Source organism: Podarcis gaigeae (genome assembly GCF_964106915.1).
Source record: "Podarcis gaigeae genome assembly, chromosome: 3".
Classification (NCBI taxonomy): Eukaryota; Metazoa; Chordata; class Lepidosauria; order Squamata; family Lacertidae; genus Podarcis; species Podarcis gaigeae.
In genome coordinates this window covers 57,358,615-57,380,256 of record NC_139680.1, presented here as the reverse complement: position 1 = coordinate 57,380,256, position 21,642 = coordinate 57,358,615, and the positions used below count along the sequence as shown (strand labels likewise).

General features: G+C 40.6%; 1 protein-coding gene across 19 annotated transcripts in view; it reads left to right on the top strand.

Annotated features, from left to right (window-relative positions):
- Positions 1-21,642, top strand: part of PTPRK (protein tyrosine phosphatase receptor type K) — a 328,240-nt gene that overhangs the window by 281,715 nt on the left and 24,883 nt on the right. For 4 of the 19 annotated variants that reach the window (XM_083731050.1, XM_083731047.1, XM_083731046.1 and 1 more), the window contains exons 14-17: positions 569-707; positions 12,526-12,686; positions 15,119-15,154; positions 19,492-19,503. In XM_083731050.1, coding sequence (XP_083587176.1) covers positions 569-707; positions 12,526-12,686; positions 15,119-15,154; positions 19,492-19,503 — 348 coding nt within the window. Of the gene's footprint in view, positions 1-568; positions 708-1,961; positions 2,004-5,975; positions 6,006-12,525; positions 12,687-15,118; positions 15,155-19,491; positions 19,504-21,642 lie in introns of all 19 variants that reach the window. The other 15 variants (XM_083731040.1, XM_083731038.1, XM_083731037.1 and 12 more) reach the window with 7 other exon arrangements.

Sequence of the window (21,642 nt, the reverse complement as noted above, 5' to 3'; positions counted from 1 at the left end):
TCCATTCACGCTGCCACCTTCCTCTGGAAAACCTGCTGTTTACCACCGAAGTGGAACAAATGTCCATTCACAGAAAACCCAGCTGACATTTGTTCTGATTCAGCAGTAAACAGCTGGTTTTCCATGGGGAATGTGGATGAGCCCTTAGTGTTGTGTCCCAGTGTCCGGAGGATTGCATGAATGACACCCACCACATTCCCTTTTTGTTGTTGTTGTTGTTTACATTTTCTTAGGAGAGAGTACAAGACAAAACATGCAAGATAGACAAAGGAACATAGCAGAGAGAAGTGAAAGGGAAGGGTAGGGAAAATATGAATATGCATCTCAAAAGTGAACTAGTGAGTCCAATATTAAGAATCCCTTCAATAAAGCTGGAAGCCTATCCATCAGATTTTCAAGTGGAAGATAGCAAGATTCAGTTCCTTTCTTCAAAGCAGCTGATCAGTTAGCTTTTTAAAAGTGATCCTTGTGTGTGGCCCAGGTTAACATTCTGGGACTCCTTTTGATTGGGGCCATGATCTTCTCTGATCCGAGGAATTCAAATAACTTTTATTTCTTTTTCTCTCAGCAGCAGCAACAGAAGAACCAGAGGTAATTCCTGACCCAGCTAAGCAGACGGATCGTGTTGTGAAAATAGCAGGGATAAGTGCAGGAATTCTGGTCTTCATTCTCCTCCTCCTCCTTGTCATATTAATTGTCAAAAAAAGGTAGGTATCGTTAATTTGCCATTTTCTTTTCATTCGGTGTTGTCAAGTAATCTAAAAGAATTTTTTTTTCACAGGACATTTCATGAAAACCTTTGTCAGGGACTACATTCTTATTCTGAAACTAAGACATATTGCAGAGTAGGGAACTAATATTTTAGAGTAAAAAGCAAACTTTCTGAAAAGTCCAAGGCAATTAAATGTATACAGTCAATGGCATGTACAAAACATCGATGTAACTGAAATAATTGTTTCTTATTTACCTACTATCCTATTTCATAAGGTTTAAGGCAATATTGGTCTTTGCATTGGCGCTAACGAGTCTGCTGTATCTAGCCAGATTGTCTTAGAAAAGATTGTATGAATTATGTCACCTTCATTACCACCTTTGAAAATAATAGAAGGCAATAGTTAAAATCACATTACATCACCATATTTTTTCCATTGAGTTATAAGTACACAAACCTTCAAGTGCAAAAATGTATTGGCAGGAGTCTGAACAAAAACACTTTTTTTTCTTAGTAATCTCCAAAGGCATGAGAAAAAAATCAATAGCGCCATCTTCTGGAATAATAAAGAACTCAGGCAAAAAGGAATGATTGTAAAACTTCGCAGGGAATGGCTTATATGTTTCTTTTTAAATAACATCGAACTTTAAAATGAAATATGATTAACTTTGTTAATCTGGCATAAACTTGCATCATCCTCATCAATGGATTGTTAAGGTGCTAATAAGAAATGACCTCATCCCTCTTTTCCTGCATTTTTTCTTCCTTTCAATCCCTTTTGGATGCACAAACCTCAACATTTCAGAGTAAGACAGTTTGGAGATACGAAACTGCTTCTACTGAGTCAGTTTCCATCTCGCCCCAGTACTGATCACTCTGAGAGGACACAGGTCTTCAAGGTCTCAGACAGATTTCATTCCCACCCAACCTGCAGTTCCTTAACTAGAGATGCTGGAAAATGAACCTGTGCTTTAGCACTAACTATGGGCTGCTTTGGTTCAAAAATTTTGTGCATTGTGAAGAGTTTTCTCTTTTTCACAATTAAAAGACTCCACGAGGTACAATTTTTTTGAAAGTACTTAGAACAAGGAAAAATTTGTTTCTCTGTCATGTTGAAATGAAATAATTTTTCTATCCATTTTTACCAAGTAGAAAAAAAATTAGAATTGTACCTGAAAGTCATATGTGTCTAAATGGTTTCCATTAGATTTTTTTTTATTTTTTGCCTTTTTACAATTACCCCCTGGAGATATATAACATGGAGAAGAAACGTCTGCATTAGAAACCTTAGGTATGCTTATAGTGTTCTGTGTTAGTTAGATACATATGTGATTTTCCCAACAGTGCTTTCACTTTTTTTTTCCTGTTGTGTACCTCTGTGCTTAAGAATAAACATAATAATACAGGGCAATTCATATTAAAGTGGCAAAAAGCCCGACTTTATTAGGCATCCATGCAAACTAAGGTGCTGATTTTTAAAGTCCCAATTTCTGCTGAATCTAAAAATAATTTATTGTTAGGATTGCAAAGATATTTCAGTGGGGAATGTCCTTAGAATGTAATTTAGCATACAACTTCCCTTCAGGATTTGATGAGGTAACCTACTACCTCATCATATTAGGGGCAGGTATCTCATTATCATTTGTATGCATAGTAATGTGCCTATAACTATCTGATAGGCTATTCCTACACCCACAGCAATTTCAGCATCTTCATATTGGTCCTCTCTCGCCCTTCCCATGCTTCCCCCATACTCTGGAAATGCACACCGAGAGGGTTGTTATTTATATGACATAAACATTAGGAGAGGGCAAAACATGGGGCACATGGACCCAGATTTACATTTTTAAAAACTGTGATCCTATGCACATTTGGATGGCAGTGTGACTTGTTTCCAAGTAAACATGCACAGTATTGCAGTGTAAGTGACCCATGGATTTATGTTATAATCTCAAGTTTCTTTAAACGAAATACATTTCTAGATCTAATAGTTTAAAAAATAGGCCTATATGCATGGGCCCAGTTGCTGGCACATAAGATGGAGGGATGTGTTACACAGGGCATTAAAAGGAATCAGGCTCACAGCTTTCCCTAGTTGGCATGGCATAGGAACTTCCCAAAGACTGGCTTGGGGATTGATTGCAGAGTTCTTTGGGGCACTTCTGTTTGCCCAGCCTGTTCTACAGGTCCTCATGCCAGAATTCTCCAGAACTCTGGTTGAATTTCAGTAGCTATCCATTTCAGTGCATTTGTTTTGTGTTTCAAGTGGGAAGAAACCTCAGAACTGTTATGGAATGCCATGTGTTGAAATCACAGTCTGTCAGCAACTGTAATTTCAAATCCCATTTTTCCAGGGTGGGTGTCCTCATACACACACGTGCAAACACGTATTTCCGCATCTGAGGATAGCTGTTGACAACACTATCAAAACTGTAGTTTCATCACCTGGTCAAGTTCACAGAAGTGAATTTAGATCTATTGAACCTTATTTTTATGACATTTTCATACATATGTGCCACAATGCCTAAGTGTTTACCCAACCTGTTCATGCTGCAACATGAACATGAACTGATTTAATTGGGTAGTCTTCCTGTTTGCCTGCAATTGATCCCTGGTCATTGAAGAGAGTGTTTCATACATATCCTGCATCTATGGGTTCACAGAAGTGAATTTAAATATATCTGATATTGAATACACAGCTGTATTCTATAGGTTTTAAACTAAGATTATTGCATTTGTTGGTAAATTAGCCTCATCAATTTAAACCCATTTCAAAAAATAAAATAAAAAGGCCGCCCAAACCTGAAACTGGTACATGATGTAAGTGATATCTGGTATTACAGCTGCAGGTGGTGCATAACATGGTAACTTCCTATCCTATTCCATATTCAAAATAGGCAAGAAATTAACTTAGTTGTTGAGACTTCACTGGTTGGACATTTTTCAATATGACAACTTAATCAGGTGTCTCCTCTAATACTTAACATCATTTGTTCCCTTTCTTCTTGTTTCCCACAATAGAAGTGGGCAATATTACATGTGAGCCTTTGGGCAAGCACCATTGAGGGTATTTCCTTAATCTTTGTTAATGCAGTACATTCAGAAAAGCCTAATGTAACTATATTGAAATATATTAGAGCTGGCTTAAAGGACATTCACATGGCTATTTTTTGGCACGGTGTTTGGACATTAAAATGGTCTAGCTCATCTTAAAGTTAGGCTCGTACATTATGCATGCCAAATGAAATCCCCTTGGCTCTGGATGTTGGGAACTTCCCCATCAACACACACACACACACACACACACACACACACACACACAGAGAGAGAGAGAGAGAGAGAGAGAGAGAGAGAGAGAGAGAGAGCTGCAGAAAGTTTATTGAGACTCACAGTAAAGAGGATTCACAGCCTAGTTTACTGTTCGTCTGAGCTTTTTGCCTAGATTGTTGGTAATTTCCCACTAATCCTCCTCCTTCCCAACTCAAGAGGTAAACTGGGTTGCAAGATAGATTAAGCGCAGAAAAGCAAGTTCCAAATTTATCTGCATGTTTGAGAGCAAAATTCTCAGCAGGCAGAACTAGGTTGATCTCATGTGCCTAAACATAATAGGTATCTTGACTCAGAGGCTTATAACCAGCCCAGACCCATGCCCCACCGAAAGCAGAGGGGGGGACCTGTGGTATTCCAGATGTTGCTCAATAACTCCCATCATACTTGACCACTGACCATGCTGGCTGGGGCTGATGGCTACAGGGTTCCTCACATCTGACAAAAAGCCTATGCTATAAGTGTGGTATACCATTTGTCTGAATTGTGTGGAAACCTTTCTGCCCACTGTGACTTTATGTCTTATTCAATCAAGATTTGTAAGCTTTTTTAGAATAGTAATATTGAGCCCAGTCCATTTGAGTTACCAACATATGCACCCTTTCTCATCTTATGGTAGTTTCAGCCCATCAGTCCCCTTAATCATGTGAAACTATTGTCATTCCCATTGACTCAGTGGGACAAAACTGGAATTCCCTGAAGCCCTTTATGTTAACAAGGTTTCTAAAGTAATCTATCCTCCTGCCTTCTATTTTTACTAAATGGTTTTTTTCTAGTATACACCACCACACTGTAAACACAATGGAATTAGACTGAATATGCTTTAAGTTTTAATCTTAAGCGCTTGTACTAGGTGCTATAAATATAACCATTCTGTACATACATATTAGTGATTCCATCATGTGGTATCCCTTTTGATACTTGGACGTTATTAACACTTTTAGGAAGATCAGTATGTAGTATCAAAACATACCTGCTAATTTCACATTGGTTTAATTACATTGAAACAGATTTCCAAATTTGATTTATTGGGGGGGGGGGGGAATCTGAGTGGTAAGCAGTTTTGTATGATTTCATGAATCAGAAGTGTCTTATGCTTTGCCTGATCATTTTGTACAAACTGATTTGAAGCTGAAGTAGATGAAACTCTATTAGCTGTTATAGAGTTTTACAAAGTAATCAAACTGCATAAGAAAAGGGATACTGCATCTCTTAAATAGCAAATAACTTTTTTTTAACCATTGTTGAAATATTTCCAAATGTACCTCATTTCTTTCCATTTGTGTACTTTTTTTAAGCTAAGCATGTGTGTATCAACATTTTCATTTTTAAGATTTAGAAGCAGCAGCAGCAGAAGCTGTGTGTGTGTGTGTGCTTTAGTATACATGCACATCTACTGCAAAAATGACAGCATAGACCTATTATCTATATAGGATGTTCCCCCCAAAAAACCCGCTTACACCTGTATACTTGTAAGCAGCTATCTTAGTTGTTTATTAACACAGCTCTGCCAGTTGGTAACTGAAAGTTAGATAAAAAGGAAAGGGAACAATTGAGAGCACATGACCTGTACACACCTGTTCTGTATGTCATGACATTTAGGTAGTTATCAGTCATCACATTTATGCTGAACTGCATGAAAATACATAACCCATTTAATCCCCCCCCCCCCCGCAATAAATGAAGTGTCAGCATGTCATTTTTCTCCAGCAATCTCTTTCTAATACCGAAATCATTTTTATATGCTAACGTATTTTTTTTAATTGCATGGCACCGTAAGGCTAATCAGTGCATGAGCAAGTTTGTAATGCTAACCAATAAAACATGATTTTTTTAAAAAAAAACGCACATTTCTCTGCTTTATTGAATGTGACCGAGTCACGCTTTTCATTCACCATTGCTTCTCTTTTTCCACTGTCTGTGATTTGCTTGCCAGGAGGAGCTACTATTCTTACTCCTACTACCTGTAAGTAGAAATGGGTGACTTACTTCTTTACGTGTATTGAAGATGCAGTATCCCTTTTCAAAAAAAAAAAAGGGACAAAAAGTATTAATACTTTGCTACATTTTTCCATATAATTTTGATTTTCTTTTTTTTAGGAGCTAAACATTTTCTAAGGCTTTTCACTTTTATTTTTAAAGGGATATTGTATTCTAAATGAATGTAGAAACATTATTTCTATATATCTATTTGTTTCTTTCGGTTTCACTACAATTTAATTTTCATTCTAAAATCAAGTTTGGGCTTCTTTCTAGGTTCATGTAATGTGATAGGTAGTTTTCTTCATCAAGCAGTGAACTGGACTCAGCTCTAATCTGAGGCAGAGTAAAGTCTTCCCACTTCAGGGGAAGAAATGACAGGGAATGTACACTGTTTCTCACAGCACCCACCACCCAGAAAGAAAGAAAAAAGTAGCTAGGCTAAACTTTAGGATGGTGCTAGAGTGTGAGTCTGCTTTAAACTCCACTTCTGACACCATGTGTTGTGTCTGTAAATGACCTCAAACACAAAGGGCCCTTGAGAAACCTGCCCAACCAGATCCATTTGTGCAGATCCCTTACACACGAAGGTGGCGTTCATGTATTGGTGTTCTTTTACAAAATGAAAATGTGTAAAATGTGCAATGGTTGAGGGAAGCTGATGCAGTAATGGGGGTGGAACTAAAGGGGTTCCCCAGTGTACATGATGCTGACCTACATGTGAGCAATGCATACACTTGTCAGGAGCCCCACATGAATTAAAAGTGATGCACGTTGTCCACCATCACCCAGCCAGATGAGGGCACAATGGCGGATGGGTGGGACAGCAGCTGGCCTCTTGTCAAGTAACAAAAAGACATGAGCCCTTCAAGGCTTCTGTTCATTTTGACTCTTCCACCAAAACCACCAAATTATCATTGAGAAAGTTGAAGAAGGCTTCTGGGCTCCTTCTCCTACCCTGTTCTTCTCCTCACAGTGGGGGAGATGTGATCCAGCAGCTGTTTGAAAGTGATATTTCCTCTGAGGTTGCAATGTTACGCTTTCTTTGAAGCGTTTAAGTGGTTGATCTCTCTTACTCTCGGGGAACAGACCTGTCAGCAAGATCTATGCCTATCTTGTATGTTGCACATGGGATGTGTTAAATGGTAGCAACAGTCAGAATGGTTTGTAGAAGCAGAGACAAAGTTTGAAGCAGCCTAATACAGGGTTGAAAAAAGCTACTAATTCAAAACAAGCTGCCATATAATATATGTACAGGCCTGCACGTGAACAGAGCTGCCCTTCAGTACATCTGAATCATGTATTAAATGGACAGGGTTTTGAAATATCAATTTTAAAAAACCAAAAAACCCACTTGATTTTAAACAAAAGCTACCTAAGCTGCTGTAGCCTGACTTTGTTATCCTTGAGTTTACTATGACAAATTGCAATTCCCTTGTTAAATAACAGGACAACCAGAAGTAATTAAGCTATGCAATTTTCACAAAATAATAGAGTATCTCTACTCCCTCCCTTCTTACTTAGCCAACTGCATAGGCTGATGGAAGTGAATGCTGTGGTGGTTAACAATGTCTATCTACTCTCGGCAGTCCCCAATACAAATTGCTGATTGTTCCCAAAACAACAGATTGCATGGCCTGGGCTAGAGTACCAAAGCTATAAGGAGCTGATGGCTGCTAGCAATTATTATTATTATTATTATTATTATTATTATTATTATTATTATTATTATTTATACCCCACCCTCCCCAGCCAAGGCCGGGCTCAGAGCGGCTTACAAGCAATAATAAAAACAAGTTGAATGATTACAAAATTAAAACAATACAACATTAAAATACAACATTAAAATATTGAAACATTAAAATATTAAATGTAGCCTCTTCGCAGGAGGAGAAGGAAAAGAAAAAAGAAAGGGGGGGGGAATCAAATTGGCTCCAAGCCAAAGGCCAGGTGGAACAACTCTGTCTTACGGGCCCTGCGGAAAGAAATCAGATCCTGCAGGGCCCTGGTCTCATGAGGCATAGCGTTCCAGCAGACCGGAGCCAGAGTTGAAAAGGCCCTGGCTCTGGTTGAAGCTAATCTAACTTCCAATACAGATGTGTCCACAAATTAAATATTTTTACAAATCATTTGCTCTGATTCGGAGCAATGATCACAAGCACATAACACTGCTGGGGATTTTGATACCAGTTAAGACTACAGATAGCCCAAACACAAGTTGTGGGACTGGAATAGGAAAGAGAGTTACTAAGAGAAAAGAGTGGTAGTGCTTTTAATGCATGCACCCAACAAAAATCATTTAATGGTGTATTTCATCCACTCTACTTCCCAGTGGGGAGGAGTTGCGGTGGACCGCGTGGCCACCCACTCCCCACTGGAGGCGGGGACCTTGTCCCCCGTTGCCTGGGGGATCCCGGCCACGTCAGAGCCCGGCCAGCCAACCCGCTGTCTGGGGGGGCGTGGCCGGGGCCATTTAAATGGAGGAGCGAGCCAGAGGACTTCCTCTTTGCTCACTTCCTCAATTTTGCCCAGTAACATAAACCTAATATTCATGTCCTTGTGTGAGTTATTTCCAACGAGGGGGTGGCTGCGGGGTCTCGACAAGCAACTGTTGCACTACCTGTTTGCTTGCTGCTGACACTCTTCGGAGCTCAGTGCATAGAAGTACTTAAGATGTCCTCTAAGTTTGGTATCTATAGATCACAGCACCACAGCCTTTTCATGGAAATTAACTTTTTCACGCTTACCTACTTAGCTACTTGCAAGGCTTTAAGTACTGTTGACTTTTTAGCTTGTCTTAACCAGAAACCTAGCTGCAGTCTTCACTATCTGAAAGACTATCCTGAAGGGTTTTTATGAAGTCTTATAAGAAGTGGTGCTTCAAAAATGGGTTTTGTGAAATGAAGAGATGGGACTGGTTATCTCCCCGCCCCCCTTTCCTTCCTTCCTTCCTAAATGTGGCATTAAGGCTGGAAGACTGAGAGCTTTAGTATATAGGTGAGAAAAAGCCACCTGAACTATAAAAGTCTTGGATAGTATGATGGGATTAAAGATCAGCAATAACTCTCCTATATTTTTAGTTCTTGCTATCCCATTTTTACACATGTAAAAGTTCTTGACAGCTACAATTCTAAATATAGTCACTGGTAATTTTGAGTGTATGCTAAGGACTCTGTGAACAGAGATTCGTGGAGGACCTGCAAATCCATGTATGAAACGCAATCACAAAACTGAATTTATACCACGTCTCCTGTAAATATATAATGAGATGATAGCTGAATATTGACAATTGCTTCACAAGCAGCTGAAGGAACACCCACCACCACCATCTCATGTCTTTGTTCCCCCACTCTGGAACGAAGACACAATACTTTAAAAAGATTTAACTATGGGTGACTATTTATTAAACATGTAGAGGTTTGCCCTGAGCATTTAATTTTTCACCACTCTTAACTATACTTGAATAGTGCAGGCTTCCAATTGTTAAAGGTAAAAACTAGGAAGGCACTCTGCCCAATTTGAGATAGGCAGTGAGGAGCTCCAAGTTAACTAAATGATGTGTGCTTTTGTTTGTTTGTTGTTCTTAAACAATATGCCAAGGAAACACCTTCCATTTACTTCCCACCGCTGCTGAACAGTCTTGGATAGTGTCATAACTCAAGGGCGACCCTCTTGCCAAAGCGCCTTAAACCAGGGAGCAGTAGCAGGATATTTGTTAGCAGCCCCTCACCATAAAAATACACCAGGGTGCTCCTCCATTTACCACAAGAGGAAGCTTACTTGTGCATGGCACCCCTCATGCCACTTGCCAAGTAGAAAGTTTTGCAGGCCTTGTTCAACTCCCTCAAAAACAAATCACAATGCTGCCTTTAAAGACAAGCTTGCCGCCCCACCAGATTGGTCCAGCCAGCATCACACAGTTGGCTCAACCTCTTACCATGCTTCTTCATGGCACAGAAGTGAGGCAAACAGACCCCCATGCTGCTCCTGCACTTGTTTACTGAGTGGATGTAGTGTAAATTTAGCCAAGGAACAGCTGTGCTGGGTTGACCCAGAGCTTGCATATTTATTTAACAATTTTTGCTTTTTTGTTTATATATTCATTCAACTACTTTTCCCCCCAGAAGACTCAGAGCAGTTTCCCAACCAGGTACACAGCCAATTAGCGTCAATAATCTTACCACATAGGGCATTCCAGAAAAATTCACTGGGTGGAAAAGTACCTCCAAATTATTTCCCAGTCAAGTTATGTCTTTATTACGAATTATCACTATTTATAAGGGCTGGCCTTGGAAAATGCAGCCACAGCAACTGACACCCAACTCTTTCAATATTTCTCAGAAAGTGAAGCAAGAATGCCCAGGAGAAAGAATAGTCAGGCCAAGAAAGTATGTTGTATGTGTGGTTAGTAGTGATAATATTGTGCTACACTCAATGCTTGTCTGGAATCTTAGTAGATGTTTCTGCTTCAGGCTTATTGTGGTAAAGTAGCAAAGGCTTAGCAGCACTAAAAAACAACAACACCTCTAGCATGGAAGCAGTCTAGGTCTACATGTGACCAAGCACACGAGGGCTGTGTTACTGAATTTGAGCAGAGACTTGTCAGCGCCAAGAATCTGAATGGATCCATATCTTGTTAGCTGTAACTGCATTTTCTCAATAGTATGAGAAGAGTGTCTTTGAGTAAGTCCGGAGGACATTTTCTTCTTCACCAAATCTAGACATCCCTTACAAGGCGGATTTTTTCTTAAGGAGCATGACTTCTAAGCAAAAACATGTATGCACATTTTAAAGATGTCTGTTATTTATCCATTAATATTCCAGAAATACCTTTCGCAGCTGTTCCTTAAATTACAACTGTGTCACCCATTAAGAACATTTTAATATATGTTTCATACACACATACTTAATACATAGTATATCAACATGTTATTAATATGCAGTCTATATTATGATAAACTATCCTGACGACACTTTATTTGGGATTTCACAGTTCGGAATAAACAATTGTCCTGAAAGCAAGAGTATTGATGCAATTTGTGTTTAACTGCAAATTGAGTGCTCTGTGTGCTTAATTAACACAGGTGGTGTTTTGTGGTGCTTTATCTGTGAAAAACCACCAGTGTTTTACAAATATTTGTGTACTAATTAGGATAATCTAATGCAGTTGCTTGTACCTTAAGGATTCAGCCCCGCCCAGTAAACCTCCAGCTTCTCCCTCTGCATATGATAGTGAATGTACACAGGTGTGTACAAATGGGAAGGATATCAGCCATATAGGAATTCCTTTGCATGCACAGTTTGGATCCTGTGAGATTCAGTTAACATTGTGAGATTCTGTGAGACTGTGTGAACAGCACAGAATTCTGTTTTTAAAAGTATAAGCACAGAAGTCAAAATATTGTTCCCCCATTTGCCACACTTTGGGGTGATGGTAGGGAACCTAATTTGTCCTACCGAGTCTCAAAACTTAGCCCACCATAGGGTTTGGGGCAAACCACGCTCGCCTGTCCTATGAGTGAAGTTTGGGTTTGGGGGGCAGTTCTTATTTTATTTTGTTATCTTTGTATTGGTATGTTGTGAACTGCCCTGGGGTCTATGGATGAAGCGCAGTGTACAGATTGATTGATTGATTGATTGATTGATTGATTAATTCAGAGGTGATCTGTGAGATGCAATCCTAACATGAACAGAACTATCTTCCTTTTGTTGTGCTGTTTGCATACCTTTGCCAGTCTAAGCAATTGAATGATAGATGTGGCAGAAAAACCAGAAAAGTGAATTCTCTGACTACAAATCAAAACATAGGTCAAAGATCGTTTGATATAATTATGCTGTTTATTTGTATAAAGGTTAAAATGGAATTTTGTTCCAATTTGAGTATTTTGGCATAATTGCATGGGAAAACAGCAATTAAAGGGAGAAAAGAATATGAATTTGTAAACAAAAACATTTCTACACGATAAATGTTATCTCACAACAAGAAATAAAAATAATGGCATGGATACAAGTTTGGATCACTGCAGTGTGTAAATTTGTCCTGTAAACTCCTAAGAGTAGCTTCATCATTGGCAGTAGCAAGTTGGAAGCACAAGTGCTTAATGTTTCCAGTGCTTGCACTGTTCTTGACAGGCTCCTTGTGAAACTAAAGCTGAACTCTCAATTCTACCCACTTGAAAGCAAGTCCCAACTGAAATATTTCCAACTTATTTCTGAGTTGATGTGATTAGGATCAGGCTGCAGGTTACTAAAGATGAAAAGTGCCCAAGTTGAATACCCTTCCTGTGCAAGTTCCTCTCCAGACATTACAACTTCAACTCATCACCTGAAACTGCAAGGCACTTGACCATTTTCGTGGTTGTGGGTACCAGAGCGTCTAAAGCTGCTCTTAAGTTTGAGAGATTCTTTCACTTTGGTACTGTTACATGTTATTATTGATCACCAGATGGAAAAATTATGATGACTTTCATTTTTTTGCTTTTTTCTTTTGGCTTTTGGCTGGGCAGCAAACTTGCTAAGAAACGCAAAGATGCAATGGGAAACGCCAGGCAAGAAATGACCCATATGGTGAACGCAATGGATAGGAGTTACGCTGATCAAAGCACGCTTCATGCAGAGGACCCTCTCTCGGTCACCTTTATGGATTCCCATAACTTCAGTCCCAGATGTAAGTACAGTAGTGGCAGAGCTTAAATGGTCATTGTAACTGAAGCTGGCAACTTGCTTTGTTTCTGTGTACAGGTGCTCTGTAGAGGTGCTGTTACATTTACACTAAATAAATTAATTTAGTGAGACACTTGAACTACAGTGGTACCTCGGGTTACATATGCTTCAGGTTACATACGCTTCAAGTTACACACTCCGCTAACCCAGAAATAGTGCTTCAGGTTAAGAACTTTGCTTCAGGATAAGAACAGAAATTGGGCTCCGCCGGCGCAACAGCAGCAGGAGGCCCCATTAGATAAAGTGGTGCTTCAGGTTAAGAACAGTTTCAGGTTAAGTACGGACTTCCGGAACGAATTAAGTACTTAACCTGAGGTACCACTGTATGCAACAGTCACACCCAACCCCAATTTTGGGTGATGGCCCCCCTCCTCCAGCCACTCCCAGTAGCAGTACAGCCGTAGCTTGGATCTCAAATGCTTTGACTTCCAAACAAATCGACTCCCAGAAGTTGAAATTGAAACCCGGAAGTTGCTGAACGATTTTCAGAAGCCAAATGGCTTCTGCGTCTTCTAATTGGCTGCAGGACGGTCCTTGGTTTTCAAACGGTTCCAGGAGTTGAACAGACTCCCAGAATGCATTCTGTTCGAGAACCAAGGTACGACTGTATTGGTTCAGGAAGATCCCTCTCAGGCCAAACCTCCAGAGAGTATTTTTGGCAGGCGTGGTTGGCTGCAGGGTATTGAGAACTTCCCATCAATGATCTATACACTGTGAAAATGTAGTATCATGTGACAGCCCTCTAAGACATTCAAAGTACATTGTTGACTTAGCTGGTACCTTTCCTAACTAGTGTACTATCTGGCTCAGAGATTGCTGCAAGCTGTTTGGGACAAAAAACATGGATTATGAGACTAGGTACCTTTTTGCCCAGCCTAGTTATTTCTACCATTTTCTAGGTTCTCATGTAATAGCAAGCACGATGGTAGCATTCTTAAGAAAAGAGCATATGTTGTCCCTTCTTTCCTTAGCCAAGATAAATCAATTAACTCTCTCAGTGCCTTGCTGTGCCCTGTTCTAGTGATAGTCCATATGTCAAATTTTCCACTTGAAGGGTGGGTTAAAGACACTATGGGGGATTCAATTTGAGAGGGGTGGTAAATGCTCATGGTAGATGACCTCTTCTCCTCAGTCTCAAGTTTGTACCTTGAAATATCTTTTTTCCTTCCCTACTGGAACAATTTGTTCCATTAGTTCCTGCAAGAGTGGGAGAGAGACCCTGCAGGAGCCCAATCCAAGCATGAGGGAGAAGACCTTCTCCACAGGTCTTCCACAGGAAGGTGGCCTTCTCCCTCACCGTTGAATTTGGCTTCCACTCCTCTCTCTAAAATGGGGTGAGCTCCCGTTGCTTGGTCCCTGCTCCTGCCAACCTAGCAGTTCGAAAGCATGTCAAGTGCAAGTAGATAAATAGGTACCGCTCCGGCGGGAAGGTAAACGGCGTTTCCGTGCGCTGCTCTGGTTCGCCAGAAGCGGCTTAGTCATGCTGGCCACATAACCCAGAAGCTGTACACCGGCTCCCTCGGCCTATAGAGCGAGATGAGCGTCGCAACCCCAGAGTCGGCCACGACTGGACCTAATGGTCAGGGGTCCCTTTACCTTTTCATAAATGGAAGGCCAATTTTAAGACATTTGTAGGGCTTAAGCAGTTGGTTTGGGATGCCAAAGCCTCCACAGTCCTTGGCTGTTCCCAAAGAAAGCTAATTATCAGCCAGTGAAATTGGAAATTCTTCTCTTGCTTAGAAATAATTTGGAAGTGTTAAAAGTTCACTTTTCCTTTAAAGTGAGTGTTTATGAGCCCATGGAGTTCTTTTCCATGCCTGCCTTGGGAGAAAGGCTCCAAGATCCCTAAAAGGGACCGTATGTAAATTAGGCTTAATATGCCATAATTTACTAAGAGTGTAGTGTGAAAGTAAGGTGTCCACTTGCTGATTTAAGTACTTGTGATGTTTCACTTTTCTTTCATCAGAGACTTTGCTGATGAATGTTTCAATCAAGGGCATTTCAGCTACGCCCTGTGAAAAACACAGGGTGCATTTAGGCTAGAACTGAGTTTCTAATAGCAGCAATTGCTTCCTAACTGTTCAATTAGCTGTTGGCAGCTGCGCTGGCAAAACTACCTGAGAGTTTACTCTGTGGCTGTCAAGCAGCAAATGCTTAGAAGATAGCCTAATTGGGTCGTAGTGGATAATTTTGTGCATTTATGGCATTGTGCAAAATGCAAACATTGCTTTCAACAAAGCAGACTGTGTGTTCTCTGTTTCACTAATAGACACTGCTATGTGACTTTATAAAATTATCTATGTTTCTTTATTGATAAAACAAAAAATACACCAATTGAAGGTAATGTATTTCTTCACGAGCTTTGTTTTCCTGCAGTGCCCAATGATCCACTTGTGCCGACTGCTGTGTTAGGTGAGGACCTAGTCCATAATCTCTTCCTTCATGGATTTCATCTCCTTGCATGGTTTATAACTCCTGTCAACCAATATATTTACTGGGTGTCTAAACAGCTTGTTTCAGACTGAAAATATAAGCCTGCTGTTGGCAGAACATTCGGGTGTACTCATTTTCCTCAGGCAGCATCAAACAGTCAAGAGAAATGAACGGCCTTCCTGGGCTTGAAATGTGCACTGGAAGCTGGTTTCTCCCTCACTTTGGGAGGCTAATTGTTGGTTTTCACAGCTTAATTGGTGGTTGCTTCAGTGATATTTTTGTTTTCAAAGCTGACCTTGCTTTAGAAACAGTGGTGGTTTCACATATTCAACCTGATATGGTAGTGTGATTATGGATGCTTCCAAAAAGGCATTTATTGTAGGATCAGTGCCACTCATGTATGGAGGTTTTTTTCAGTGTCCACACAATGTGTCAGCATCAAAATGCCAGTCTGTATATCCTCCCCCTGCATTTAATCCCATTTCCCCTTGCCAACACCAAAATCCAATGTGGTTTTTTTTAAAAAAGAGTAGCGACCAGTTTGCAGCAAGTGACTTTTTAGCCACATTATGCTTCTGTCGGAAAGCACCCTATATCACTGATCTTCTGCAGAATAGAATTTGCTTTTAAAACTAAAAACTGGCATTGAAATAATAACCAATTGATACCTCAAAGTTTGTTTCGAAGCACCACCGCTGCAAGCTACTGGGGAAACTAGAGCACAAAGAGGGAGGATTCTGAAACCAATATTAAAGATCGGAAAGGGACTTTTCAGGAGACAAGACTAAATAGAAAATGAGTATTCAGCTTCTATTGTTTAGAGTTGCATTCCCCAAAGGAGACAGTCCTTAGCTTTAAGGGTGCTTAAAGTTGAGTCCCACTTTCAAGATGCATATTTCCCATTTGTACCACTCTGTGACAGTCGGTTAACTAGCTTCCTTCTTGGAAAATATATTACCTTGTGGCAGTTTTCCATGTCCTGGTTAGATTACTATACAATACTTTACATGAGGCTGCATTTGAAGGCTGGTTGGGCTGTTAACAGTGACATCCGGAAACAAGCACATCCTGTTCTTTACTAGCTACCAATTTGTTTCCACATACAATTTGAAGGGCTGACTTTGACCATACAGTGGTGCCTCGCAAGACGAAAAGAATCCATTCCGCGAGTCTCTTCGTCTTGCGGTTTTTTCGTCTTGCAAAGCAAGCCCATTAGCAGCTTAGCGGATTAGCGCTATTAGCGGCTTAGCGGATCAGCTGTTAAGCGGTTTAGCGGATCAGCTGTTAAGTGGCTTAGCGGATCAGCTGATAAGTGGCTTAGCGGCTTGGGGAAAGGGGGGGAGGGGAAAAAACCCGCAGGAACTCGCAAGACATTTTCGTCTTGCGAAGCAGTCCCATAGGAAATTCGTTTTGCGAAGCACCTCCAAAACGGAAAACCCTTTCGTCTAGCGGGTTTTCCGTCTTGCGAGGCATTCGTCTTGCGGGGCACCACTGTAAAACTATAGACAGCCTAGGGCCTGGCATCTGAAGAACCGCCTTCTTCTGTATGAACTTACCTAATTGTTGAGCTCATAGAAGTAGGAATCCCACTTCTAGTGCACCCATGTTCTTTAAATGTGGTGGGTGTCCACCAGCGACAGGGCCTTGCAAGTGGCACCTCATCTGTACAATTTTCACCGCTTGTGTGTGTTTTCCCATCCATGTTTTGAATGGCTTATGACTGGTGCTTTTACATAGCTCTCAATTTTTCTTATTTACTTACTTACTTACTTACTTACTTACTTACTTACTTACTTGTTGGGCATTTTCAATAATATTGGAATCTCCCTGGGTGATTTTATATTGAAGGGTGAGGTAGAAATATTTTAGAGAGAAAAGGGTCTATCAAATATCCTGGTCCCAAGTAATTTCGGGTTTTCTAAGTCAAAGCCCGCAACTGGCAGTGCATCGAGAAACACAATGTGTTCAAATCTGTGCAGTTCAATTGAACCAATGGAAGTTTGAAATTATCTACAAAGGAAATTCCATTAAAATGCACAGAGGTAATCTAACCTAGATGTTATAAGAGCCTAGATAGGAGAAGAAAAGACTAAGGAGAGAACCCGATACAAGTTTGGAGTGAAGTCCCTAAGATGGTTGGATGGCACCTTGTACGCCTCATTTTGGCAACTCCTGCAGCCAAGCTGGTGCCAAAAGTATTGCTCTGCTTTGATTTGGACCACATCAGCGATGCTGAGGGGGGGAGTCTTTCTTTCTGGGCAGCCCAGGACCTCCATACACACTGCCCAGGCTTGCACCTCAGAGAATTCGCTTTGGTGCTGCTAATGCAGCCCTTTGACTTCACCCCCAGAGGCGCACTCCATTTTCCTACAAGATAGACGAATGCAAACAATAATAGATGGGAGGGACTACAGCCGTAGCACTTTGCGTCACAAGTGCTACTTGAACACGGAGTGTCAGGTCCAGATTTAATGGCACCCTCAGCCTGCCAGTGCACTTCCCACAGAGTAGGCCAAAGGCTATCAAATCATCAGTAGTACTGCATTGTTGTTAAGGATGAGGCCTAACAAACTCAGTCCAGACGTTACCAGATCCAGAAACCCATTCAACATTTCTTTTGCCATTCCCAGCCCATATCTGCAGACAGCTTAATCCTGAAGCCTAATCAGCATGTGATTCAAGATAGAGTCCTATGGAACCTACCTGACAGGTAGCAGCAACCATTAAAATATTGTCTCCCAGTCTCCCATACAGTAATCCAGAAGGATATCTTAGTTGAATCAAAGGCCAGCATAGGAACATTTGTTTTATCCTTTTCCTAGCATAAATCAACCAGTAGTACAACCAAATGAACTCAAGTGCTAAATGCTGGCCACAAACTGCATTGAAATGGATCCAAATTCAAATGGAAACTGATGCATACCCAAAAAGCTTATCACCGTATAGTGACCGCCTCAAATTCCCACACCCTTTGCCCACACCCTTTCAAGCATCCCCCTCCCCAAAATACATGGCAGTTTGGGGGCTTTGGAACACGATATTATAACATGAGGAATAAAAAATTTAGATGTCCGTGTCTCAGGCCCTTTGGAACTTGTTATAACTTTCTGAGCTAAAAGAGTTAGGCCAGAATCTAAAAAACCATTTTAGCTGTTATCTAAGGTTAGAGCACATCCCATGGGACTTTGAACTACAGATTCCCTTGCCATATCACAAACTGTTTTTAAAAATAGCCCCGTTTTTGTTTTTAAAAAGCAGCTTACAATGTGGCACAGGAAGTGGTGTTTGAGAACCACACTTCCCTGTCTTATCTTAGGTGGATGGAGCTAGTTCATTGTACATATTGCATTTTTATCTTGCCCTTATGATAAGGAGCTTAGGTTGGCTTCCATGGTTCCCTTTCCCCTTTATTCTTTAAAAAACTTTGTGGAGTAGGCTGGGAATTTGCCCAAGGCCATCCTATGGGCTTCATGACTGGGTAGGGATTTGAAATCAGGTCTACTGTACTATAATAGTAGCCCCAACTCAGGGCTCCATAGCTGGTCAGGTATATGAATGTGGGTCTCCTATGCACACATTCAACATTGTGTCAAATGTCCCATGCTTTTTCTTCAGCCATTTAGTAATGATTTGATTACAGCTTTAAATTATAATTAACATATCTAAATAATTGCTAATTTTAAACTCGCTGATTGGGTGCTGTTTTCCTAATCCTTTTCATCAAGAGGCTCTTGCTGCCATGTACTCACTAAACAAGTATATTTGATGTGACATTAGAGCTATCAAAACCTCCAACTGAGTTAGGTGAAACAAATCTTTTGACATGCAAAGGTTAATCTGTTCGAATTTTAGTGAGACAGGCAGCTGTGAAGAGCAACCCCAGGGCAAAACTGAAAGGCGGCCTGACAGTTTCAGCATGCATTCACATCACAGTGTGGCTTGTTGTTTGTTGTTCATTGACAAATATTATTTACGTGAGGCAAAATGTCTTAGTTGGAGTTCATGAGAGCTTGTATTTATGTTAGAGATTTGATACCATTGCTCATTCTTCCTTTTTTATATTTGACATTTCATTTCATTTCATACATACATACAAAAAAATGGCTTTGTAATATGTGCATGTCTGTGGTGATTAAAATGGCACAAAGTTGTTTAGATTTCTTTATGATTCCAAAATTGTAGAAGCTATTTTAGTTACCATTGTTACAAAGCTTCTACAGCTTTTAAGCTTAAGCTTTGACTGTTTTCTAACATAAAAAAAGTTTTCGAATGTCTCAAGATTTATTTGCTTTTTTTAATGCTTCAATGGGGTACAGTCCCTATAACTGGTAAGTATTTGAGGAGACAGGGTGAGTGTGTTGAGATGTCACACTGAACCATAGAACACATAGCCATGAAACATAGTTTCACGTTAGCTTATTTCAAACAAAACATAATTAACATTAACCAGGGTTTTAGCTGTTCAAACAACATGCATTACTGTTCAGAATCAACCTATTACTAAACAAAAACTTCTAAACTACCGTATTTTTCGCCCTATAGGACGCACTTTTTCCCCTCCAAAAATGAAGGGGAAATGCGTGTGCGTCCTATGGGGCGAATGCAGGCTTTCGCTGAAGCCTGGAGAGTGAGAGGGGTTGGCGCGCTTCTCCCCGCTGCCTGCCCCGCAAGCTCCAGGGACAGTTGGGAGGCGCAGCGCGTCCTCCCTCTGTCCCCGGACCTGGTCTGCAGGCGGGCTGCGGGGAGAAGAGCGCTTCTCCCCGCTGCCTGCCCCGCAAGCTCCGGGGACAGTTGGGAGGCGCAGCACGTCCTCCAGCTGTCCCCGGACCTGATCTGCAGGTGGGTGGCGGGGAGAAGAGCGCTTCTCCCCGCTGCCTGCCCCGCAAGCTCCAGGGACAGTTGGGAGGCGCAGCGCGTCCTCCCTCTGTCCCCAGACCTGGTCTGCAGGCGGGCTGCGGGGAGAAGAGCCTTCTCCCTGCTGCCGGCCCCACAAGCACCTGGGGGGGGAAATAAAATTTTTTTTCTTTATTTCCCCCCCAAAAAAACTTGGTGCGTCCTATGGGCCGGTGCGTCCTATGGGGCGAAAAATACGGTAATTCTCCTCAGAAGAGGTAAACTGGGATTGCACAAGTCTAAGCCTTGCATAGGCTGATCACCATCCTGTGGAACTATGCTTTATAGTATATTGTGTGAATGTTGGCTGGGTAAATAAGGTGATTTATATTACAAGATATATGGTATAATGAATGAAATACTATCTTTAATATGACTTTGATTTGTCATTCACACTGTTACTCAGTTTAATGAAGCACACGATGATTCAAATTAAAACCCCATGAGATCATTTAAGGAGTGGGGTTATTTACTTTAATATAATAACATGATTGCTTTTATGGTACTTAAAAATGACTTTGGATTCGATCTTTGTTGGACTTTGATATGTGTCTGTTTTGAAATAGGACCCCTCTTTGTTCAGTTCAAATGTTTCTTGTTGGTGGAGTCAGATCAGTGTGGAAGAAGTAAATTCCTAAAATTCAGATTTGGAATGCAAGTAATCTGCTACCAAATTGGAAGCTTCTGTGTTCTGTCCAGCATCTTGTACAAGATTGGTTCAAAATAAATATGAAATAGTTGTAGAAGATGACCATTGGCAAAGCTCTGCCATACAATACAGTCACACATGTTTCTTTTTCATGCATTTTCCAGGTGTATTTCCCAGGTGTTGGCTGGGGCAAGTGTGGCTAGCAAGCAGCTGGATAGGGCTCTATCATGCTAGACAAGTGGATTCTTATAGTCATTCTGAAGCTGTCAAACCCAAGTTTAAATTTGAACATATACCTATATCAGTGGAGTGGGATTTCAGTTGATGTGTTTGAAAATATGAAGGGCCTTTAGCTGTATCTGATTGTACTGATTCTAACATCATAGCGTCATTTTATGCTGTGTGCACTAGGTACTCTGATCGTCAGATTAACTTTTATTTGTTAATGTATATTCTTCTCTAAAACAATCTGTGTTGCTTAACTAGGTAACTATGTTATAATATAATGCAAAATTGGCATAGCAGGATCAGATCAGGGTAGCGAGGTGGATTTTCCAGAAAAATTTGAACAGGGGTAGCTTGTAAATTTTAAGTTTACACTGAATTTTTTTTTCTGATGTCCTGGAGAGTGGTGTAATTTGACATTCTTATTTTACATGTTTATAATAAGAAAATTATGTTAATTTTTTTGTCTAAATACATCACAAGTGTTTGACCAGAAATACACAAGAAGGAAAAACTAAAGCACGCTATGTGGTCTAAATGGTATATAATGTAAAATAAATTGTGCTGGAATACTTGTAAAAAATTAAAAACAATAGCATGTACTTCCCCTGCATTGTTTACAGGGGGTGGGACCAAAGGTACAGAAAACTGTTGCCACTAATAAATTTGAGCAACGCAAAGAAGTTTGCACGAGTATGCT